The sequence below is a fragment of the Stegostoma tigrinum genome, chromosome 23 (assembly GCF_030684315.1).
Source record: "Stegostoma tigrinum isolate sSteTig4 chromosome 23, sSteTig4.hap1, whole genome shotgun sequence".
In the NCBI taxonomy this organism is placed as follows: Eukaryota; Metazoa; Chordata; class Chondrichthyes; order Orectolobiformes; family Stegostomatidae; genus Stegostoma; species Stegostoma tigrinum.
The window spans coordinates 14020163-14045449 of record NC_081376.1 but is presented as its reverse complement, the minus strand read 5'-3'; the positions used below and the strand labels follow the sequence as shown (position 1 = coordinate 14045449).

General features: G+C 49.8%; 1 protein-coding gene across 3 annotated transcripts in view; it reads right to left on the bottom strand.

Moving 5' to 3' along the window:
- The window catches only part of card11 (caspase recruitment domain family, member 11), a 370578-nt gene that overhangs the window by 83978 nt on the left and 261313 nt on the right, over nt 1-25287 (bottom strand). For all 3 annotated transcript variants that reach the window (XM_048552326.2, XM_048552327.2, XM_048552328.2), the window contains 2 exons: nt 23913-24110; nt 7838-8017 (listed from right to left, as the gene is read on the bottom strand). In XM_048552326.2, coding sequence (XP_048408283.2) covers nt 7838-8017; nt 23913-24110 — 378 coding nt within the window. The remainder of the gene's footprint in view (nt 1-7837; nt 8018-23912; nt 24111-25287) is intronic.

Here is a 25287-nt window from a genome sequence, read left to right as displayed (position 1 = left end):
GAGGGAGGGAGGGAGGGAGGGGGGGCGAGGGAGGGAGGGAGGGAGGGGGGGCGAGAGAGGGGAGGGGGTGGGCGAGAGAGGGAGGGAGGGAGGGGCGAGGGAGGGGGGGGGGCGAGAGAGGGAGGGAGGGGCGAGGGAGGGAGGGAGGGAGGGGCGAGGGAGGGAGTGGGGGCGAGGGAGGGAGGGGGGGTCGAGAGACGGAGGGGGGGGCGAGAGACGGGGGGGGGGCGCGAGAGACGGAGGGGGGGGCGAGAGAGGGAGGGGGGGCGAGAGAGGGAGGGGGGGCGAGAGAGGGAGGGGGGGCGAGAGAGGGAGGGGGGGGCGAGAGAGGGAGGGGGGGGCGAGAGAGGGAGGGGGGGGCGAGAGAGGGAGGGGGGGCGAGAGAGGGAGGGGGGGCGAGAGAGGGAGGGGGGGGGGCGAGAGAGGGAGGGGGGGCGAGAGAGGGAGGGGGGGGCGAGAGAGGGAGGGGGGGGCGAGAGGGAGGGGGGGGGCGAGAGGGGGGGGGGGCCGAGAGAGGGCGGGGGGGGCGAGAGAGGGAGGGGGGGGGCGAGAGAGGGAGGGGGGGGCGAGAGAGGGAGGGGGCGAGAGAGGGAGGGGGGGGCGAGAGAGGGAGGGGGGGGCGAGGGAGGGGGGGGGGGCAGAGAGGGGGGGGGCGAGAGAGGGGGGGGCGAGAGAGGGGGGGGCGAGAGAGGGGGGGGGGCGAGAGAGGGGGGGGGCGAAAGAGGGGGGGGGGGCGAGGAGAGGGGGGTGGGCGAGAGAGGGAGGGGGGGCGAGAGAGGGAGGGGGGGCGAGAGAGGGAGGGGGGAGGCGAGAGGGGGGGGGGGCGAGAGAGGGAGGGGGGGCGAGAGAGGGAGGGGGGGCGAGAGAGGGAGTGGGGGGCGAGAGAGGGAGTGGGGGGCGAGAGAGGGAGGGGGGGGCGAGAGAGGGAGGGGGGGGGCGAGAGAGGGAGGGGGGGGCGAGAGAGGGAGGGGGGGGGGCGAGAGAGGGAGGGGGGGGCGAGAGAGGGAGGGGGGGGCGAGAGAGGGGGGGGGGCGAGAGAGGGGGGGGCGAGAGAGGGGGGGCGAGAGAGGGGGGGGCGAGAGAGGGGGGGCGAGAGAGGGGGGGGCAAGAGAGGGAGGGAGGGAGGGGCGAGGGAGGGGGGGGCGGGAGGGGGGGGGGCGAGGGAGGGGGGGCGAGGAGGGGGGGCGAGGGATGGGGGGGCGAGGGATGGGGGGGCGAGGGATGGGGGGGGCGAGGGAGGGGGGGGCGAGGGAGGGGGGGGGCGAGGGAGGGGGGGGCGAGGGAGTTGGGGGCGGCGAGAGAGGGAGGGGGGGGAGGGGGCGGCGAGGGAGGGGGGGGGGGGCGAGAGGGGGGGGCGAGAGGGGGGGGGGGGCGTGAGAGGGAGGGAGGGGGGGGCGTGAGAGGGAGGGAGGGGGGGGCGTGAGAGGGAGGGAGGGAGGGAGGGGGGCGAGGGAGGAGGGAGGGAGGGGGGGGCGAGAGAGGGAGGGGTGGGCGAGAGAGGGAGGGAGGGAGGGGCGAGGGAGGGGGGGGCGAGAGAGGGAGGGAGGGGCGAGGGAGGGAGGGAGGAGGGGCGAGGGAGGGAGTGGGGGCGAGGGAGGGAGGGGGGGTCGAGAGACGGAGGGGGGGCGAGAGACGGGGGGGGGCGCGAGAGACGGAGGGGGGGGCGCGAGAGACGGAGGGGGGGGCGAGAGAGGGAGGGGGGGGGCGAGAGAGGGAGGGGGGGGGCGAGAGAGGGAGGGGGGGGGCGAGAGAGGGAGGGGGGGGCGAGAGAGGGAGGGGTGGGCGAGAGAGGGAGGGAGGGGAGGGGCGAGGAGGGGGGGGGCGAGAGAGGGAGGGAGGGGCGAGGGAGGGAGGGAGGGAGGGGCGAGGGAGGGAGGGAGGGAGGGGCGAGGGAGGGAGTGGGGGCGAGGGAGGGAGGGGGGTCGAGAGAGGGAGGGGGGGGCGAGAGAGGGAGGGGGGGGCGAGAGAGGGGAGGGGGCGAGAGAGGGAGGGGGCGAGGGAGGGAGGGGGCGAGGGAGGGGGGGGCGAGAGAGGGAGGGGGGGGCGAGAGAGGGGGGGGCGAGAGAGAGGGGGGGGGCGAGAGAGGGGGGGGGCGAGAGAGGGGGGGGGGCGAGAGAGGGGGGGGCGAGAGAGGGGGGGGGGCGAGAGAGGGGGGGCGCGAGAGAGGGGGGGGGCGAGAGAGGGGGGGGGGCGAGAGGGGGGGGGGCGAGAGAGGGGGGGCGAGAGAGGGGGGGGCGAGAGGGGGGGCGAGAGAGGGGGGGGGCGAGAGAGGGGGGGGGCGAGAGGGGGGGGGGGGGGCGAGAGGGGGGGGGGCGAGAGGGGGGGCGGGCGAGAGGGGGGGGCGAGAGGGGGGGGCGAGAGAGGGAGGGCGAGAGAGGGAGGGCGAGAGAGGGAGGGGCGAGAGAGGGGGGCGAGAGAGGGGGGCGAGAGAGGGGGGCGAGAGAGGGGGGCGAGAGAGGGGGGGCGAGAGAGGTGAGGGAGGGAGGGGTGAGGGAGGAGGGGCGAGGGAGGGGGGGGCGAGGGGAGGGGGGGGCGAGCGAGAGAGGGAGGGGCGAGAGGGGGGGGCGAGAGGGGGGGGGGCGAGGGAGGGGGGGGCGAGCGAGAGAGGGAGGGGCGAGAGGGGGGGGCGAGAGGGGGGGGGGGCGAGAGGGGGGGGGCGAGAGGGGGGGGGGCGAGAGGGGGGGGCGAGAGAGGGGGGCGAGAGAGGGGGGGCGAGAGAGGGGGGCGAGAGAGGGGGGCGAGAGAGGGGGGGGCGAGAGAGGGGGGCGAGAGAGGGGGGGCGAGAGAGGGGAGGGAGGGAGGGGCGAGCGAGGGGGGGGGCGAGGGGAGGGAGGGGGGTGCGAGAGAGGGAGGGGGGGGGACGAGAGACGGAGGGGGGGGGACGAGAGACGGAGGGGGGGGCGAGAGACGGAGGGGGGGGCGAGAGAGGGAGGGGGGGGGCGAGAGAGGGAGGGGGGGGCGAGAGAGGGAGGGGGGGGCGAGAGAGGGAGGGGGGAGGCGAGAGAGGGAGGGGGGGCGAGAGAGGGAGGGGGGGCGAGAGAGGGAGTGGGGGGCGGAGAGAGGGAGTGGGGGGCGAGAGAGGGAGTGGGGGGCGAGAGAGGGAGGGGGGGGGCGAGAGAGGGAGGGGGGGGGCGAGAGAGGGAGGGGGGGGCGAGAGAGGGAGGGGGGGCGAGAGAGGGAGGGGGGCGCGAGAGAGGGAGGGGGCGCGAGAGAGGGAGGGGGGGCGAGAGGGGGGGGCGAGAGAGGGGGGGCGAGAGAGGGGGGGGCGAGAGAGGGAGGGCGAGAGAGGGAGGGCGAGAGAGGGAGGGCGAGAGAGGGAGGGCGAGAGAGGGAGGGAGGGAGGGGGGGCGAGAGAGGGAGGGAGGGAGGGAGGGGCGAGAGAGGGAGGGGCGAGAGAGGGAGGGGCGAGAGAGGGAGGGGCGAGAGAGGGAGGGGCGAGAGAGGGAGGGGCGAGGGAGGGAGGGGCGAGAGAGGGAGGGAGGGGCGAGGGAGGGAGGGAGGGAGGGGGGGCGAGGGGGGGGCGAGAGAGGGAGGGAGGGAGGGGGGGCGAGTGAGGGAGGGAGGGAGGATGGGGCGAGAGAGGGAGGGAGGGAGGGGCGAGGGAGGGAGGGGCGAGGGAGGGGGGGGCGAGGGAGGGGGGGGGGGCGAGAGAGGGAGGGGGGGGCGAGGGAGGGAGGGGCGAGGGGGGGGGCGAGAGAGGGAGGGAGGGGGGGCGAGTGAGGGAGGGAGGGGGGAGAGAGGGGGGGGCGAGAGAGGGAGGGGGGGGGCGAGAGAGGGAGGGGGGGCGAGAGAGAGAGGGAGGGGCAAGGGAGGGAAGGGCAAGGGAGGGAAGGGCAAGGGAGGGAAGGGCAAGGGAGGGAGGGGGGGGCGAGGGAGGGGGGGCGAGGGAGGGGGGGCGAGGGAGGGGGGGCGAGGGAGGGGCGAGGGAGGGGGGGCGAGGGGGGGGGGGGCGAGGGGGGGGGGCGAGGGGGGGGGGGCGAGGGGGGGGGGGCGAGGGGGGGGCGAGGGGGGGGGGCGAGGGAGGGAGGGGGGGGCGAGGGAGGGAGAGAGGGAGGGAGGGAGGGGGGGGCGAGAGAGGGAGGGAGGGGGGGAGCGAGGGAGGGAGGGGGGTGCGAGGGAGGGAGGGAGGGGGGAGCGAGGGAGGGAGGGAGGGGGGGGCGAGAGAGGGAGGGAGGGGGAGCGAGAGAGGGAGGGAGGGGGGGGGAGAGTGAGGGAGGGAGGGAGGGGGGGGCGAGGGAGGGAGGGAGGGGGGGGCGAGAGGGGGCGGCGAGAGAGGGAGGGGGGGGCGAGAGAGGGGGGGGGCGAGAGAGGGGGGGGGGCGAGAGAGGGGGGGGGCGAGTGAGAAAGAAATAGAGAGCGCGAGAGAGATGGCGAGCACGAGAGAGAGGGAGAGAGAGCACGCGAGAGCATGAGCGAGAGAAAGAAAGAGAGAGCGCGAGAGAGCGCGAGCGGGAGGGAGGGCGCGAGCGGGAGGGAGGGCGCGAGCGAGAGGGAGGGCGCGAGCGAGAGGGAGGGCGCGAGCGAGAGGGAGGGAGGGCGCGAGCGAGAGGGAGGGCGCGAGCGAGAGGGAGGGAGTCCGCGAGCGAGAGGGAGGGAGTCCGCGAGCGAGAGGGAGGGAGTCCGCGAGCGAGAGGGAGGGAGGGCGCGAGCGAGAGGGAGGGAGGGCGCGAGCGAGAGGGAGGGAGTCCGCGAGCGAGAGGGAGGGAGGGCGCGAGCGAGAGGGTGGGAGGGCGCGAGCGAGAGGGTGGGAAGGCGCGAGCGAGAGGGAGGGAGTCCGCGAGCGAGAGGGAGGGAGGGCGCGAGCGAGAGGGAGGGAGGGCGCGAGCGAGAGGGAGGGAGGGAGCGAGAGAGGGGGAGGGAGGGAGCGAGAGAGGGGGAGGGAGGGAGCGAGAGAGGGAGGGAGCGAGAGAGGGGGAGGGAGGGAGCGAGAGGGAGGGAGGGAGCGAGAGGGAGCGAGGGGGAGGGAGGGAGGGAGCGAGAGGGAGGGAGGGAGGGAGCGAGAGGGAGGGAGGGAGGGAGCGAGAGAGAGAGGGAGGGAGCGAGAGGGAGGGAGCGAGAGAGAGAGAGAGAGAGAGGGAGGGAGCGAGAGAGAGGGACGGAGCGAGAGAGAGGGAGGAGGGCGGGAGAGGCGGACAGCGGGGGGAGAGAGAGAGAGCAAGAGCGCGAGAGAGCGGGAGGGTGGGCGAGAGAGAGAGAGAGCGCGCGACAGAGAGCGAGAGAGCGCGTGAGCAAGGGGGGGACAAGAGAGGGAGGGAGAGAGAGGGAGTGAGGGAGTGAGGGAGGGAGTGAGGGAGTGAGAGAGGGAGGGAGAGAGGGAGGGAGTGAGGGAGTGAGGGAGGGAGTGAGGGAGGGAGTGAGGGAGGGAGAGAGGGAGGGAGAGAGGGAGGGAGGGAGGGAGGGAGGGAGAGAGAGAGAGAGAGAGAAATAGAGAGCGCGTGCACGCGCAAGAGAGAGAGGAGGAGTGCGGGAGAGGAGGAGTGCGGGAGAGGAGGAGTGCGGGAGAGGAGGAGTGCGGGAGAGGGCAAGAAGGGGAGGGGGGAGAGGGGGAGCACACGGGAGGGAGGAGGGAGAGAGAGAAGGAGGGAGAGCGGGGGGGGAGAGAGAGAGAAAGAAAGAGAGAGAGGAGGGCGGAGGGAGAGCGAGAGGGAGGGATGGAGCGCGACACAGAAAGCGCGAGAGAGCACGAGGGAGAGGCGGAGAGAGAGCGAGGGAGAGAGGGAGAGTTAGAGAGAGAGTTAGAGAGAGAGAGCGAGAGAGAGGTATTTGTAAACGGAGTTCCAAAATATGGATGCATAGTCATTCAAACAAATCTGGCTGATAAAAAGAAAGAACACGAAAATATAAATAAGTCAGTGGTGGAGAAATGGAGTCACATCATGGAAAACACAAGCCAAAGAAATGGCTGTGTCAGGCAGAAGCAAAGACTCAAGGGTTTGAAGATTATAGCGAAGCTCAGACAATTCACTGAGCTCCAGGTAACCAGTGGAACTTAGCAAAGACAACAAAATGTGAGGCTGGATGAACACAGCAGGCCAAGCAGCATCTCAGGAGCACAAAAGCTGACGTTTCGGGCCTAGACCCTTCATCAGAGATGTGCTCCTGAGATGCTGCTTGGCCTGCTGTGTTCATCCAGCCTCACATTTTGTTGTCTTGGATTCTCCAGCATCTGCAGTTCCCAATATCTCTGAACTTAGCAAAGAAACAGGTAATGGAGATTCAGACTTCAGTATAAATAAGAACAAAGGCTGCAGTATCCTGGCAGACACATAATTCATCATAAGAGTAGGGTTGGGAAAACAGAAGTGTCTGGTCAGGAGAAGGCTGCAGAAAACGAAACTAAAACTGCTGCAACATAAACAGAAAAATCTGGAATCATTTAGCAGATCAGTCAGCAGCTGTTGAGAAAACAGATGAGCTAGCATTTCCGGTACAGACACTATAGCCCAAACTAGAATTGAACAGATTGCACAAAAAAAAAAGAATAAGAGGCATGATAGGGGAAATGTGATTTTAATGTGATTAAAAAGAAAATGAGAGAGTGTTAATAGTATAAACATGAAAAGGTTAGAAAAGTGCATCACCAGTACTGGTAAGTGGGATTAGGTTGGAGGTCAGGTGCTCCTCACACGCAGGTGCAGATTCAACAAGCACTATGCTTTTATGCTTCTGGAAAGGAAATTAATGGCACAATGCGTGAATAACTGAAATGACTGTGCTTTCTTACATCAAACACAATGAACCTAACAGTAAGCGTAAACATAATGACTGAAATAAATGCATTAGAGGTAATTTTGACTTACAGTAACAAAGACAGAAGCAATATCAATTCAGATTGTCCATTTTGGATCTCTCCTGATTATCAAATCCATTGAAAGTCAATATAAATTGCTTTTTTTTAAAAATCATTGTGCAAAGTCAAAGTGACCCATGCTAGGTGTAAGAGGAACAAATGAAAGTGTCTGATTTTCTTTCAGCAACTTAAAATGAATGAGTATGTGTCTGGCTACAATCCAGCTTTAGCAAGCTGGAGCCTGGAGCTGCAGGCTGTGTGTTTGTGAACACAAATTGTACTAAGTTTCCTATTTCAATCTTGCTGCATGGAGCAGAGTCCAGCAGAAATCAGTGTTTTCTTTCACAAGAACCAGGGAAAACTGACATAAGTAATAACACAGGAGCTGATGTCCATCCCATGAGCTTCACCAGAGAAAACGTGTGGCCTAGGGAGAGTATTAAAGAGGAAGGGTCACCAGACCCAAAAAGTTAACTGTTAACCGAACCCACAAAAGTAAAGGACGGTGGGCAAAATGCTCACTTAGGGAGCCAGTTTAGACAGGAGGGATGAATAACCTTCCTCCTGAGATGTGACAGTTCTGTGATTTTGTGCCCTAAGTACAGTAGTAAGTTGCTTAGATCACACCATTGCTGATCATCTTCCCATGTCCAGAAGATATTGTACTGTAGTCCAGTCTCATTTTTAGATAATTCATATTTTTTCTTGAGCCTAGTACAGGTTAGTCACAATTACATATTCTTGACAGATCACTAATCAAAACAAACTAAAGCCAGCATTGTGCTGTGTGGTGACATTCAGCCAGAATTGCAATGAAACAATGTGAATGCCTGTTGCAGCAGCTGTGTGGGGAGTAAGGGAGCAGTTAGACGAGTCAGTCACAGTACCTGCTGTTGATAAATCACTCAAAAAAAATTCATATTTTACGACAATGAGGCCTTCGAACACTTCAGTTACAACATGTCCACCAAAGATCTTCTATATGACAAGGATAGGAATTTGACACAAGCCTTCTTTTGCTAATCTTACAAATTAATAGTTACATACAATTCCATAAACTTTAAGGTTCGGTCTCCGTCTTAGTCGTGGCTCCTGCACAAAAAATTCATTATCTTCGGGCGATTCCTCTGATGTTGACGAACTCGCCTGCTCTTGTCTGTTCCTCTTCTGACAGGAATGACACAAAGTCTGAGAGATAACAGTGACTGGAATGTTCCGTGGCAGGCTCTGTAAAAGCAGACAGAAAAAGAAGAGGATTAGATTAATCTGAAAGGGCATTTTTCTTTCTGGGAGATCTTTCCCATAAAGTCTCCCCTTTTCTCACCTCCTTCCATACACCGGAGAATTATTCCATACAAATAGAGGTGTCCTCTAATACTCAGCCAATCACTTTTTATTTCTGATCAGAAATAAGGATCGTCGCTCGATTCTTTGATCGTGGAGAGCACTATAGTACAGCAGGCTCTTAGTCACGTAGCTATGTGAAAATACAGAGTGACATATAAATAAATGCAAACAGTCACTGTTTCCAGTGAGGGTTGCTGAATCATGATCAGGAGTATAAGTGAGTCTCTTTTTTAATGAATCATGACACTGAGCAGTCTATTTATCTTTTCGAGAAAGGACCTTCAACTGTGCTTCCTGAAAGGATTGGTTTTCTTTTAGAGATCAAGCTCATCATCCTTATACCCTTTCTTTGGTTCTTCAAATACATGCTACAGAACTCTACTTCAGACTACAGAAGAAATGAAGTGATTTTCTCCAAATTAAAAGGCAGAGAGAATTAGAACATTATGTTACATACAAAATGAATCCTTACTTCAGGATGAATTATGAATAATTCAGGACTGTCCTTAAACGTGATATAAGTTTCCACGGATGATTCGAAATGAAAATGAGAGATCACTTGCAGGAGTGAATGTGAGAGTGGCGGATTTAATGCTAACTTTGTTAAGATCTGGACATTAACTTTCCAACTGCGTACTCCATAAAAAGTGTTATTAGAGCCATAATGAGTTTCAGGTATTTTTGAGCCAGACAATCTGCATTCTATTATATCGCCAACTGAATCTTACAAGAGTCTGAGAATCAAATGTGAAATTCAACACAACTCAATCTCAATGCCAGGAGCAACTCGCACCACCTTTTCTGCTTTTCACAAACAGCAAACATGTACTGCTTGTCGAAAGCTTCGTTAATGGCCCAACTCCACTCATTAATATCCAGTCTTCTTTATTACCAAACTCACCAAAACAGACCTCATGAAAACTTGAAAAGAGAGAGCGGGTACAGATCAGATTCAGCTTGCTCCCAACAACCTCTATGTTGGACACTGGGCAGCATCATCTCATGGCACTCTTCAGGGGCTCCAGCTACACATATCTCACATTCATGGACACTGGCATTCATTATGTGCCAGCCTCCAACAACCCTCATGCCACATCTCCAATCCTCTTAGAATGCTGCTGCACATCTGGACTCTTCGTTCACAGTCAGTCAATGTGCTCACTCACTGTGCCTACCCGGATGCTCAAAGCATGCCTACCCGGCCTTGTAACCAGGGCAGGCAGGGATGCCCGTTTAGCGCAGATACAAAGAAAAGACATTTGTCATGTTAGTCAGTTGGCCTTGGCCAAGTTTTGTTTCAAGGCAGTGGGGGTTTGGTGTGGTGGCGGGGGTGGTGTCCGGAACAGTAAGTCAAAGGTAGCCTCAGCAACTTGTGCAGGAACTTGGGCACAGCCAGACAGGCATTTGGGGTGATCAGAGTCAGGATAATCTGGGGGTGAGGAGCTCACTGTTGGGCAGCCCACCACCCATCTTGTGTATTGCTGCCCTATTCTGTGCTGCCTTTATAGAGTCATACAGCACAGAAACAGACCCTTTAGTCCAACTTGCCCATGCTGACCAAGTTTCCGAAACTGAACTAGTCTCACTGACCTGTGTATGGTCCATATCCCTCTAAACCTTTCCTATTCATGTCCCCAGCCACATGTCTTTTAAATATCGTAACTGTTCTGGAATGAGACGGGCGGGGTGGAGACACACTTAGGGAGATTTACTAGTATCACTGGAAATGCTTACATGGTACACAAATATACAATTTTTATGGCATATAAGTTCCACAATGTTGCTGCTGTGGACTTCTGGTGGATGGGGTGCCATGGAAAATCCATGATTAAAAATAGGTTATAATCGTGTTACAACATGAATTGATCTATCAAATCCACAGAATGTCTTCAGAAAATAGTTGCATGCACTGTGATGTACACATTGGTAATAAAAACAACAATAAAACACTGCTTAACGTTTTAATCATTTCTGACAATTTTTAGATTTGTGACACATGCTTGTGTCAATTAAATTTGGAAGACTGAAGATTAAAAAATGTACCTTATAGATTACATGAAGTGTACACATGCAAACTGACACATACGGTCTACTAATGTTTCTCTGTCATTTGTACAGATTTTTATGTTCTGCACAGTCTGCAAAACATATGAGTTCTAATATTAACATCTAATTTCACTGGTTTCGGGCATCCTTGGCTTGCTGTTTACTGACTGACCAGAGGTGTCACTGTTGTCAGCAGCTGCAGAGGTTCTCAAATTGAATGTGCAGCCAAAGGGAAGAGGAGGAGGCAGGGAACCGAAATACCAATTTCAAAATACATTTAATTCAATTTTGTAAAGCTATGGCACACAGAGCACCTTTTCAGGGCACTGAGCACTGTTCACTGAATGACTCACCATCACTAATGAATCAAATACTGGAAACAGGAGAACTAATTTGATTTCATAAAGTTCTTTGGCTAAACCTGAGCTCCAACTCATAACTGTTTTAATTGCTTCTCCTTTTTTTCCCCAATTTATTCACTTACTTTTAAACGCTTTTACTATGAATCAAATTTGAACAGGCAGAGGGAGGAAGGACAAGGTATCTAACATTGGCTGGGAACACAGAAGGAAGCTTGAGTATTTGTATGAAAAGAGAAAGGCTGGGGTGTGTACAGTAGCTGGAGTCTGGAGATTAGCTTTGTAACCTGCAGTTAATTTGGGATTCAAAATGGGAGAACACTGTTGGCATAACATTTTGGGGAAGTGATGGTCATGTATTAGTTATACATTAAAAATACCATTTTGTTTCTTTCTTCTCTCCAAATTGTTAAGGTGCAAAGTGGTCTAAAAGCAATTACAGTTTTGACATGCGTCCTTTGTCAATTTTTAGAACTACGTTAGCTTCTTTCACAAGTGACCAAAAGCTTGATCAAAGAAGTCAGTTTCAATCATAAAAGAGGAAAGAGAGGTCAAGAGGCTTATGAAGGGGTTGGTCCCTTCCACCAAGTCATTGATTTGAATTGTAAATATTTGACGTCTCAGCACGGGTCCTCTGGTATTTAAATCATCACATCTTGCCAATTCAAAAATGACTCATCTACACCTACTTCCTGTTTTCCATTAGCTAACCAATCAAAACTCATTAACATCAATGACAGGTATCTGGCCATGGATTGATCATACCAAGTGTAATAGAGAGTGGATTGCACATTATTAGCAGGTAGTTGGTGTGGCATCCAAGTGTGCAAGAATACTGCCACCATTCCTCTCTTGTTGGTTGGGTCTCAGATCCTAATTGGCTTACATCGGTAGAGGAACAATGACGAATGAGTCCGAACAAGAGCTGTCTTCTTAAACTACAAGATGTAGTTCATTACATGATGACACTCAAGTTACATTATCTAGTTAAACATTGCTACTAAGACCATTGCAAGATATAAATGACACACCATTCCGCTCAAGATCCAGAGCTATTCTTCCAATTTCACCACCCAAGATTATACATCATCATCATCAAAGATTAGTGCTGTCTCCAACATTAACCTTCTCAGAACTATAACCTTATATGATACATCAACCAATGTTTCTTTTGATTCTTAATATTTGTCCATTCATGTACATAGTTACATTTACCACTAATCCATCATCCCCCAAGTCTCTGACTTTACAAATTCAAGGGCTAGATGATCTTTATCTAGAGAACCCTTAGTCTTCTGAATGTCTCTTATTGAGTAACTCTTGCCTGTTGAAAGACAGCAATTTGCTCCTGGTCCAGTTGTTCCCTGACTGGCTTCTCTTTAAATGGATTGGACATAAATTGGTGTCTCTTGACTATTCACTGTCTCTTGGAACAAACTGAACACCTTCTGCTCTCACAAAGTTGTTGAGATTTAGACATGTACGAAGGCTCAAGAATGAGAAATATTGATTGTAAATCATGTGCATATTCTTAAATATCTTTGTGATGCAGGGTTATTTGTAGCATGCCTGAGTTAGGCCATCTGGATCATGTAGCTTCATCTCTAACAACTGTAACTCTGTTTCTTCAGTCATAGTATTTAATTTGATAAAACAATGGCACACATTCCTGCATCAAGCTTAGTTTTAATGTGATGTCCATTGATATATACAGGTTCCATCTAATTGGAGTTTTTTGGATCACCAATTTCCATTAGGAACATATTAGGTGTTTTGTTTTTAAATGCTGGTGGTTGTATCCTAATAACTGCTTTGTATAAGATGGGATTTGACATTTTCCTGCTCTGAAACCATCTCTTACGTCAGCATATTACCTGGAAGTGAGGTAGTAGGAAATGAAGGGTGGTAGGGTGGGAGAGTGGGACAGGTCATCAGCAGACAGAGCAGTTGAGAAGAATGAGGAGAGATAGTTTACCTTTCTGATAGCTGTACAGGATCTAACTTGTGGCTTTGTTCAGAGCAGGCCTGGTACTACCTTATATATGGGTGAACACCTTATTTCAGGGGTTCACACACCAAAGTTCAGAGACATGAGCATGGATCTGGGCAGTAGCACAGCATTTAAGGACTTTGGCAAGCATTGGCACATAACTTGCAACTTTGAAGGGATCAAACCTTTAATTCTAATGGATGGATAGTAACCGTAAATTTGAAGGAAAGCTGCTCAGAACCAGACCTTGAAAGGACTACTAATAATGTCAACAAAAATAGAAGCCTAGAAGAGATTGTCAATCATCAGCAGTTTGCTTGAATTTAAGTCAGCAAAGTAGAATGGTAGACCTCACCCACAAACTAGTCAGAAAAGGGAGAAAGATGTAAATTCAGCATTTGGGCAAAGGAAATATACAGGAAGTGGCCTAGGCGGAGGGAGGGAAGTAGCAGATGGAACTGAATTAATGTTCTCAATCTCGGTAGCAAAAAAGTTTATGAACTCCTTGTGGTTAATGTTGGGGTTGAGGTTGGAGGAGGCAGATAGGATAATCTAAAAACAAATTGTGGTGGATCAGAAAAATCAGAAATTATATAGTTAACAATGATCTGTAAACACTGAGCAGTTTTTTAAAAAATGCTTGAGAGCATCGCCTGATAATAGTTTAGCACAAGAAACAGTGGAGATGAACAGCAATGTCACATTGAAAGGGAACATACACAAGGGAGAAAGGAACAGAAGTACGTGCAGATATGGTTAGAACAATTCAGATGGAAAGAAACTTTTTGTGAAGCTGAAGTAATGGGTCTGACCATTTGGGTTAGAAAGCCTATTTCTGAGGCATAATTTCTATGCAGCTCTGAGACAAAACCAGGAAATCAGCAAGACTCCCAACGATGATATTTGCCCTTGACTGAATCTTAGAAAATCCCACAAATGCCAATTTACACGACAGATGAAAAGACAGCCAGAAGAAGGCCGTCATGCCAACCAATGGAGGGGGTTCATTCATGAAGAGCTGCTGACAACAATAGGTTTTCCATCATAGTTTGCAGTTTAATACAGCAAGCTTACAACACGGGCACTTTCTTCACACAGCACCTACCCAATATAATGCTAACTATTCTCCTATTGATGTGCAGAGGCCAGTGAGAATTCTGCCTTGGGAACCTCCAGCCCAATGGCCTAAATGCGGATTTTACAAGATTCAAAATCTCCCCACCTCCCTCTCATCTCAACCTCCTTGACCTGACACAACCTGTCTGTCTTCTCACCCACCTATCCACCCCACATTTACCATGGAATAATCCCAACCACCCCCTACCTGTATCAATCTGTCACCATCCCATCTACCTTGCCCCAGCCCCAACCCTTCTTTCTCTATTTATTTCCCAGCCTCCTTCCCCTTCCCCATTTCTCAAAGAGGGTTCTGAACCAAAACGTCAACTTTCCTGCTCCTCTGATGCTGCCTGGCCTGCTGTGTTCCTCCAGCTCAACACTGTGTTATCTCTGACTCCAGCATCAGCAGTTCTTGATGTCTTGTACACATAAATATTGCTGTTGTTACAACTAATGGTAGTTACTCTGACCTGGAGACCTGCTGTCATGGTATGTCACACTCTCGTGTCATCCCCTCATATCCACTGAGCACATCTACAACCCCTCTGTGACATCTACCATCCTCAACTACACCTAGATCAATCTTATTCTGACCTGTGGACTGTTCTCCAGAAAAGATCTGTGGCTTTTCAGTTCTGGTCAAAATGGCTAAAATGCTGACATTTTCCTTTCCGGACATCACTTCTTAAGAGTTTTTTTTCTCTCTGATAATTTCAAATGCGTCTCATTTGTTTTATGGTCTGTATATGGAATTTTAAGCATTCACATTTCAAAGGTCATTTTCTGAAGAAGGGTCTAGACTTGAAACGTCAGCCTTCCTACTCCTCTGATGCTGCTTGGCCTGCTGTGTTCATCCAGCTCTACACCTTGTTATCTCAGATTCTCCAGCATCTGCAGTTCCTACTATCTCTGTGGGGTGAACTGAATGTGTTATGCAGCATCAGAATTTATTGGGAGTGGAAATTCAGTGTAAAGGGGCAACGAGTTGCTGTTTATATACATTATTTTACTCAATAAACAATTCAAGTGAACTGATTGCACAGCAGAGGTAGAAGAAATGGAGGGTGTCTGCATGTATGAGTTTGTGAGGAACAGCACATTTGTGGTAAGGGCTGGAATTCATCTGAAAGTTTCTGAATCTCACCTTCAGGCTGGAATGTGGATCGGAAGTCTGTACTGAGGGAGGAACACAGTCATCCATTGGATTCTCTTCAGGATGGCCAAAGGGTGAGCATGTTGCCTAAAGTGGAATGATGGGCCAACTCTCTAAACGGAGGGTCAATCTAAGACTTTCCAGCTTGAAATGAGCAGTAGGCTGCAACAGAGTCGAAGTGAGGGAGACTGTACTTCAAATGTAAAAAACCCTTTGTTCGAGATGAGAGATAGAGAAAGCTAGTGAATTGTAGACAAATTAGCCTGACATCAGTACAAGGTGGATATCAGAGCCAAAGTATTAAAGAATGAATAACAGGAAACATGAAAAAACAGAATATGAGGAGCAGTCGATGGGGTTTCAATGAAGGGAGCTGCTGGTCAATCTGATTGGCCAGCAGCTGTAAGTCGCATTATCAGAGCTGAGCAGTGGGCGTGACTGGTACTACAGGAAGAGGTCCCAGTCAGATCACAAGGCAGGCAATAGAGATGGGTTTTGTCAGGCAGGTGACACAGAAAGAAGGGAGAGAGCAGCATCTTGGCAGGGACACCCTCAATGCATGCAGGGTACCCATGGAATGAATTGCGCCCCACTCTTGGGCTTCCTGCTTTGTCTTATGTGGGCCTGTAAAGATGCCCAGCCCACTCCTGGTAGACTGCACACACCAGTTATAGCAAGGCACGAGCAGTATATTCATCAGGTCGCTTTTTTAAAATCTATTCATTTGCGTGGCCCGAGTACCAGCAGCTGGGCCAGCATTTATTGCCCATTCCTAGTTACCATTGAGAAGGTGGTAATGAGCTGCTTCCTTGAACTATTGCAGTCCATACCCTGGAGGTAGATTCACAAAGCCAGAAGGAAGGAAGCTCCAGGATTTTCAGCCAATGGTAGTGAAGGAATTGTGATACATTTCCAAGATATTTTTAATCAAACTCTTCAGACCAATTGCAACATGTCTGGGACAGGTGGGACTTGAACCCAGGCCTTCTGGCCCAGAGATAGGGACATGGCTGCAGCACCACAAAAGCCCATCCAGCTGTGGATCAAGTGTACGCTTGATAAATCCGTCACAGGTTCCTGGCCACTGTAACAACCCTTTATTTACCAAGGCAATCTGTGGTTGTAGCATACTTGGATTTTCATAAAGAATTTAATAAAGTGCCCCACAAGACTATAGGGTTTCTTGAATTGGAGGTCATTACAGCAAGGATTAAGGATAGATTAACACTCAGAATAGTTTTCGGGCTATCAGGGTGGTATAGTGTTGCCAGGATTAGTGCTAAAGCCTCAGCTGTTTACAATCCACAAGCAAAGAATTTGGTGATGGGATCAAGTGTATTATCTCCATGTGAGGGGACCTTGTGGTGCAGCGGTAGTGTCCATGCCTCTGGGATAGAAAGTCCCAGATGCTCCACAGGTGTGTCACAACAGGTCTGAGTCAGAAATCACACAACACCGGGTTATAGTCCAACAGGTTTATTTGAAAGCACAAACTGTCAGAGCGTAGTCCCTTCGTCAGGTGAAGTCAGAAAGAAGCACATAGAACACAGAATTTATAAGCAAAAGATCAAAGGGTCATACAACTGATGACGATATATTAAACAAACCTAAGACGTTGTCAAATCTTTAATCTATTAGAAGGTTTTAATTGATTAATATGTACATGTAAATCCCCAAATTCCTTTCAAGTCAATGCCCCAAGAGAACTGAAGGTTTTACCAGTGTAAAGTAGAGGTGACATTTTAGGTCAATGCATGTTAGGTGTGAGACCTTGTTTAGAATCTTTGTGTGTTTTAGTTTGGAGTCAGACTGATTTTATTTCTAAAGCAGAAATTTATAAAACACCACATTGACTGTCTACAAATTGTGTGCTTGTGTGTGTGTGTGTGTGTGTGTGCGCGCGCACGCTTGTGTGTGTGTGTGTGCGCGCGCAAGCGAGAAAGAGCGGCACCTCCACATCAGAACAGGGCTAAGCTGTTGATTAAAATAACTATTATTTCAAAGTTTGCTGATCGTACAAAACGGGATGGAAAATAAGCAGCACTGTGTGTGCAGATTTAAAAAGGAATATAGATTGTTTAAGGGGCAAGGAGGGTGACAATGGAGCTTATCGTGGGAAAGTGCAACATTATCCAGGGAGATTAGAAAAGCAGAATGTGTTTTGAGCCATGAAAAGCTACTGAGTTGTAGACGAATTTGACGGGTCCTTGTTCAAAAGGTTAACCTTCAGGTGCAAAATACAAGTGGAAAGCCAAATGCAATATCAGCTTTTTCTGCAAGAGATCAGTGTATAAAAGGAAGAAAGTATTGACAATTACATACAACTTTGGTGAGATTATGCATGGATTACTGCATACAGTCTGGTCTCCTTAGCCAAGGAAGAATATACTGGCCTTAGTTGAGATGCCATGAAGGTTCACTACATTGATTTCTGGGATATCAGGGCTTTCCTATGAGGAAAGATTGAGTAAAAGAACCAATACTCTCTGAAGAAAGCTGAATTACATATTTGAAACATGTAAAATTCTGAAAAGGCTTGACAGGGATGACATTGAGAAGCTGTTTCACCAAGCTGAACAATATAAAATGCAGGATCACAGTTTCAGGATAAAGGGTTTGTCATTTAGAAAAAAGATGAAGAGAAACATAGAACACAATAAGACCAGTACAGGAACAGGCCCTTTAGCCCATCATGCCTGCGCCAACCATGATGCCATTCGAAACAAATTCCACCTGCCTGCTCGTGGTCCTTGTCCCTTTATTTCCTACCTATCTGTCCAAATGCCTTAAACATTGCTATTGTATCTGGTCCTACCACTTCCTGAGCAGTGTGTTCCAAGCAACAATCACCCTCTGTGCAAAAACTGACTCTCATATCTCCCTTAAAATTTTCCACCTCTCACCTTAAATCTCTGCATTGCAGTATTTGAAATTTCCAAAGATTGCGTCTAGCAGGTGGAAAGAATGATTTTTCTTTTCCCTGGGCAAATGACATTAGAACAGCTGAAAAGCAATGAATAATTCAGCTGACACCTTGTGGACCCACCACTTTTTTCTGTTATTAGGGCCCTAACTTGCCCTGATACTAAAACCTTTCAAAGATTGACAGATTTTGTGAACGCATATTATGACCCCGAACCTTCTCTAATTCTGAGGCATGATCAGTTTTACTCAGCAATTCGAGAATCAGGGGAATCCCGATCAGCGTTTTTGACTGGGTTAAGGTAATTGGCAGAGACATGTGATTTTGGGTTAACCCTGAATGAGATCTGAGACACTGTTTAGTATGTGGGATTAGTGGTAAAACCATGCAAAAGCACCTACGAGCTGAACCCCAACTGGACTTCAAACAGGCAGTACAACTGGCTTTGTCATTGGAAAATTAAACCAGTGGAGCAAGAATGATTGTCCCGAGTAAAGATCACCCCCAGATACTGGCTGATCTCCACCAGATTCATTAAGGAGTTTCCAAAATGAAGATGTTGGCAAGAAGTTGTGTGGTGGCCAGGGTTGGATGCAGGTATTTCTATGTTGGTGGGGCAGCGCTCAGTGCACCAGTAAGGACAGAAGTTACTGCCAGCAGCTCCCCCACACTCATGGAAATGGCCGTGTAAACCCCCAACTTGGTAACACGTGGACAATGCAGGTCCTTTCATAGGGTCATTGTTCTTAAGACACTGTGGACACCCACTCGAAGCAGCTGAATGTGCACAGCATTCATTTATCAAACACGGGCATGAAAGCTGAAAAACTGCAGGCACCTTTTATAATACATGGACACCTCAAAGTGATGGTCACAACTAACAGGCCATCATTTACCAGCAGGGAATTTGAGCATTTCCTAAAGTTAATTTGACACACACAGGCAGCTCTGTACCAGCAATCGTCCAATGGGTTGGCGGAAAGAGCAGTCCAACTTTGAAGGCAGGCTTAAGCAAACAGCCTACAGCTTCATTAGATACCAAACTATCCTGGTTGCCATTTGACTATAAGACCATCCCTCATGCAACTACTGGGATAGCTCCTGCAGAGTTGCTAATAGCAGAATATTCAGGTTATATCTGATCTTCACGGACTGGGGTGGGGGTTGGTGGTGAGGGGGTGGTGAAAGGGCACCAGGGATGCCAATGCTGGACATAAGACACTATTAAGCAAGAGACAGCCGACTTCAGAGAATGAAGTTTGGTGTAGGAACCACAGGAATGGCCGTGCATGGCTAAGAGACACGGCTGACGCGAGGTCAGATCAGTGAAACATCAAGTTCGGATAGGTGCCACAGTCCTGGTCAAACAGGTGGACCACATGAAAGCTCAAAACTTGCAACGGAAGAAAAACATGCCTGGCTCCTCAACGGTCTTTCTGACTGTTCCAGAATTCATGGGTTCTCCCCCTTCTCTGTCAAGCACTGAAGATACATTGGAATTCGAGATGGATATGGCAGACGATGCCACCTTGATGCCTTTACCATTTGGAAAGAGAGGATGATTTTCTTCCAAGATGCTCCAGACACAAGAGGTGAGCTGTTGTGCATTACCTGTAGCCTGTATCAGAGGCAGAGTGGGAACCTGACCCGACGCTAAAATGCCCCAGGAAGAGCTACAAAATAAAAAAGAACGAGCTAACGTCCTCGGACTCAGAGCGGCAGGGATATAGTGACTGTAGTAAGATCAGCCAAGTGGCCCTCACAGAAAATGATATCTCTGATTGGACCAGGTAAATAGCCCCAATCAGGGAGCCCTGGTTGACAGATATAAACAGGAATGTGAGAGGTTCCCTTCATTCTGAGAACTGGATCAGTGTCAGGGACTCACTACATGTAAATTAAGGGTGACTTAGCGATAGGTTATTGGGCTCTGTGGAGTTATTTCACAGCCAGGCTCATTCCCCAGTGCAAGTAGAGCCACCTCCCTAGCTGGGCTAACAACATATTGTTCCAAGAAACTCTCCTGGATGCACTGAACAATTTCTGTCCCACCTGAGCCCTGGCTCTAAGGGAGTCCCAGTCAATATCAGTGAAGTTAAGGATCACCCACTACAATAGGCCTGTTTTTACATCTTTCCATAATCTGCTTATATACCTGTTCCTCTATCTCCTGCTGGCTGTTGGGAAGCCTGGAGTATAATCCTATCGTGACTGTGCCTTTTCCATCTCTATCTAAACGCTGGAACTTGGAACTGCCGGTCCTGCCCTTCTCTTGGCCAAGTTTCCGTAAGAACGTTAGGGCGATGAGTCTTTTGAATTCTCTACCTAAGAAGCTGTGAGATGTTTGTCAGCGTGTATATTCAACACCGAGATCAAGACAGCCACGGGTGAGGTCCTGGAAGACTGGAGGTTGGCTAATGTGACGCCATTATTTAAAACAAATGCTAAAAGGAAAAGCCAGGGACCTGTGAGGCTGACATCACTGGTGGTAAAGCTGTTGGAAGGGATTCTAAGGGATAGGATTTACATGCTTTTGGAAAGGAAAGGACTGAATAGGGAATTGTCTTTGTGCATGGGAAATTTTGTCTCAATAACTTGATTGAGTCTTTTTGAAGAGGTAACATAAAAGATTGAAGAAGGCAGAACGGTAGACATCTATATGGATTTCAACAAAGCGTTTAACAATCATGGTAGACTGGGTAGTAAGGTTAGAGTACATGGGATCTAGGGAGAGTTAGCCAGTTGGATACTAAAATTGACTTGAAGGTAGGATACAGTGGGTGGTAGTAGGGGACTGCTTTTCAGACTGGAGCAGTATGACCAACAGTGTGCTATGAAGATTGATACTGGGTCCACTTTTGTTTGTCATTTATACAAATGATTTGGATGTGAATACAGGAGGCATGGTTAGTAAGTTTGCAAATGACAGCAAAATTGGAGGTGTAGTGAACACTGAAGAAGGTTACCTCAGAGTACAACAGGACCTTGATCACATGCGCCACTGAGCCAAGGAGTGGCAAACCAGGGCAGGACCTATACAGTTAAAGGTAGGGTCTTGGGGAGTGTTGCTGAACAGAGAGACCTCGGGATGCAGGTGCATAGTTCCTCGAAAGTGGAGTCACACGTGGACAGGGTGGTAAAGAAAGTGTTCACTGGGCAGAACTTTGAGGTAGGATGTCAAGTTGCAGCTGTACGGGACATTGGTGAGGCCACTTTTTGAATAGTGCATTCAATTCTGGTCTCCCTTCTACAGGGAAAATGTTTTGAAACTTGAGACCATACAGAAAAGATTTACAAGGATGTTGCTGGGACTGGAGGGTTTGAGTTATAGGGAGCGGCTCAATATGCTGGAGCTTTGTCCCCTGGAGCGTTGGAGGCGGAGGGGTGACCAGAGAGAGGTTTATAAAATCCTGACGGGCACGGATAGGGTGAATAGCCAAGGTCTTTTTCCCAGGGTAGGGGAGCCCAAACCTAGACAGTATGGGAGAGAGAGGAAAGATTTAAAAAGACCTGAGGGGTATGTGTATGAGCTGCTACAGGAAGTGGTTGAGGCTGATACAATTACAACATTTAAAAGGCATTTGCATTCGTATATGAATAAGAAGGGTATACAGGGATGTGGGCCAAATGCTGGCAAATGGGACAATGTCAGATTAGAATGCCTAGTCAGCGCAGACAAGTTGGATCAAAATATTAGTTTCCACGCCATACAGTTCTTTGACATCAATATGTTTTTGGGCACCAAGTGAATCGAAGAATGTGGGGTTGGAATTGTCGCAGGATGATAGGCAGGCTTGATGGGTTTTATGTTCGATTTCTGTCAGGGTGGCCTGCAGCAACTTGGAAAGGTTGTACTAAGAGGCCCTTTCGAACCTGCAATTTTCAATGCTTGAATGGAGCTGCTTGTTTTGTCTCACAGCTGCTGTTCCAAGTTCTTTTCAAGCCGCTGGCCGTCCTAAATTTAGAGGTGCTCCTTTAAAAATCAGTGCAGTAAAATCCCAGAACATGCTATCCAACTGCATTGTGGGAGGACATTCACCATGTGGACTTGGGGGTCAAGTCAGTGGCTCACCATCATCTTGTCAACAGCAACTAACAATGTCAACCCTGCCAATAATGCTCACAACCCAAGACTGAAGAATATGGAAAAACACATGGCAACTAGAAAGCAGAAATGACAGGCAATTTCTTTGCTCATCAGTTTTTGTTCACATTGCACCAATGACAGCCCTGAGCACTTCAAAGTCAGGCATGGCATGAGACATACAACAGAAAGACCCACATTAACCTGACAATGCATCTATGCAAGAAAAAGAACAGTTTAAAAGTTACTTGCCGCTTGATAAGCAAGACCTTTCTTGAACTCACTGAGATTAAGTTTTCACTTGTCAAAAATGGTTACTCGGGCTTTCAACAGTGAAAATGAATCGTCTGAAGGCACAAATACGGTTCTGAAGTCATACAGTCATCCAGCCCATCATGTTGTTTGCTGGCTCTCTCCATGAATTAGTCATTTAGGTCCAGTCCCTCATTTATTCTTGAAGCCCTGTATTTCTTTTCTCTTTCAAGGTTATGTAATTCTCTTTGAAAACCATGATTGAACCTGTCCCCACTCCAATTTATTCATGATGTAAAATGAGGAGAAGCTTCACAAAGGACTCAAAAACTAAAACTTTTCAAAATAAAATGCAGCAAAATAAAAAGTCAGCCAATACTAAAGCAGAGATTAAACAATGGACAATACAGCACTAACAAGTTCTATTTTTTTTTAGTTTAACAACACTATAGGTTACCACATAGAGTTTATCATGAAGATATCCCGAGTCCTGTGATTTGATACAAACATTTGGAAGTCAGGCACATGATGAAGCAAAATGATCCTGAAACGATATCACCTAAGTGTGGGACTGTAATTTTTTTTTTCCAATTCTACATCAGCCACCATCTGCAAGTTCCATTCCTATCCTGAAATATATATTCCTTCACTGTCACTGGGTCAAAATCCCCAAGTTCCCTTCCGAACAGCATTGTAGGTATACCAAGACTACGCAGACTGCAACAAGTCAAGAAGACAGCTCACCACAATCTTTAGTTTTTTTTTATTATTCACTTATGGAATGTGGGCATCGCTGGCAGGGCCAGCATTTTTTTTTGACCATCCCTAGTTGCCCTCGAAAAGGTGGTGGTGAGGTGCCTTCTTGAACACTGCATTCCATGTGCTATAGGCAAGCCTAAAATGCTGTCAAATAGGTAATTCCCGGATTTTGACCCAAAGCTTGAAGGAACAGAGATATATTTCCTAGTCTGCATGCTAAGTGGTTTGGAGGTGAAATTGCAGGGGGTGGTGATCCCATGTAACTGCTGCCCCTGTAATTTTCAATGCGAGTGATCATGGGTTTGGAAAGTGCTGTTGAAGAAGCCTTGGTGAATTTCTACAGTCTATCTTATATAGATGGTAGCCATTGTTGCTACTAAGTGTCACTGGTAGAAGGATTGAATGCTTGTGGATGTGTTGCCAATTAAGCAGATGGTGTCAGTTGGAATTGCACACAGCCACACATGGAGAATATTTCATCACACTCCTGATTGGTGCCTTGTAATTAATGGACAAGATTTGGGGAAATCAGGAAGGGAGTTACTCGCTACAGGATTTCCCAGCTTCTGACCTGCTCTTCAATCTGCAGTAATTTTCTGACTAGCTTGACAAATGGTGACCCCAAGATAGCAATAGTGGGGGAATCTAATGCTGGGAATACCAATGACAAGGGATAGATTCTCTCTTGCTGAAGTTGGTCATTGCCTGGCACGTGTGTGGCGTCAATGATACTTACCACGTGTCAGCTCAAACCTGGGTATTGTCCAGGTCCTGATGCATTTAGAGATAGACTGCTTTAGTTTCAGAGGAGAAACGAATGGAGCTGAACATTGTGCAATCATCAGCGAACATCTCCATTTCTGACCTTATGCTAGAGAGAAGGTCATCAATGAAGCAAATGAAGATGGTTGTGCCATTTTGTCACAGGAACAATGACAATGACAGACAAGCAGTTAATGGTTACTTGGCCAGCAAAATACACAGGAATTCCTATATAATTGCAAATAGGTGAGCAATGGAGTCATTAAATCGGGGTGTGGGAGGAAGGATTAATGGAATAAAGAAAGGATGTGATAGTTAAAAATCGCACCTGGTCTGCAGACAAGGTGTCCTTGGACATACGCCGAAGTTTCGACTCCAAGGCCACGATTTTCCCCTCTTTCCTGACAATCTGAATTTGGAGCTCATCATTTTTCTCCTCTAGTTCCCGGATCTGTTTGCGATATTTATCTTTGTCAATCAGGCATTGTGAGAACTGCGTCTGGGCTTCATCTCGGGATCGGAATGCCTGGAAGAAGTGCAATGATTAGAATGTGTGAAATACATACACATGCACACTGCACGCCACAATGCATTTACTGGCTTTTGAAGCTAATAAGAGCTTTCAGGCAAAGTAATAAAAGGCTCTTTATGAAAGAGCTGTGATACGTGAAAAGGAATGTAGGTTTAATCTGTTAGAAATTATTATCTTCAAACCCGTAGCGCTTGTGTGAATGAGGAAGGTTACAGTATAATGAGGAGCAGACAGAATATTCTAAAATACCTTGGCTATAAAAGTTAGCCATTATACTGTAATAAAATGTAATAGATTTTTGAGTCGCAAGTCTTTTTATTACATTTTTTCTCTTCTCCACATTTTCCCTTTTCTCTTCCATTAACAGGCTCTTTCATTATATTCAAATAGCTACTTTTTTTCTGGGTCTGGATGGTAGGCATTTCTACCATCACAACTGCAGCTTGTCCCATGATGGGATTGAGGACAAAATATTCCTGACTCACGAACATGGACTCAAATGGCAATGTCCTCATTTCACTGAAATTGAATTAACTCAGCAGGCAGATGGTTTGAATATAGAATTGTACAGTTTAATGCCTTTCTAGGACAATTAAAGCTTTCAAAACGGAGCCCAATAGATTTTCATGAGTCAAGACTATCAATGAATATGGAGCAAAGGCAGGTGAATGCAATTCTGATAAAGACCAATCATAAATAACTGTATGGCAGAGAAGGCTCAAGGGGGCTGAATGAACAACTCCTGAGAGGTTCTTGTGCTATCAAGTGCATTCACCCATTGACATATTCATGTTTAAAGGTAGAGAACTTTGTGAAATTTGTCACTTAAAAAGTACTAATTTATTTAAATTATCATTGGGAAAAATTACGCCTGTAACCTTTTAGGTGATGACTTCATATTGATTACACATTAGCTCATGTTGAAGTTCACTAAAGGTTAGCCAGAACTAGCTCCATTAACTTACCTGGCATTTTGCCTTCAGTCAGCATTGACTTCCACTAACTCAGTAGCCTCGGGTCAGTAACCAAACTTGTCTGAAGCAGCAAGTCTGAATAAATCAATACAGCTACTTGGGGAGACATTCAGGTTACTGTTATAAGTTATGTCATTGAAGCGTTTTGTCAGGCTCAAGAAGACTCATAATGACAGATCCCTGCAGAGATGATGATG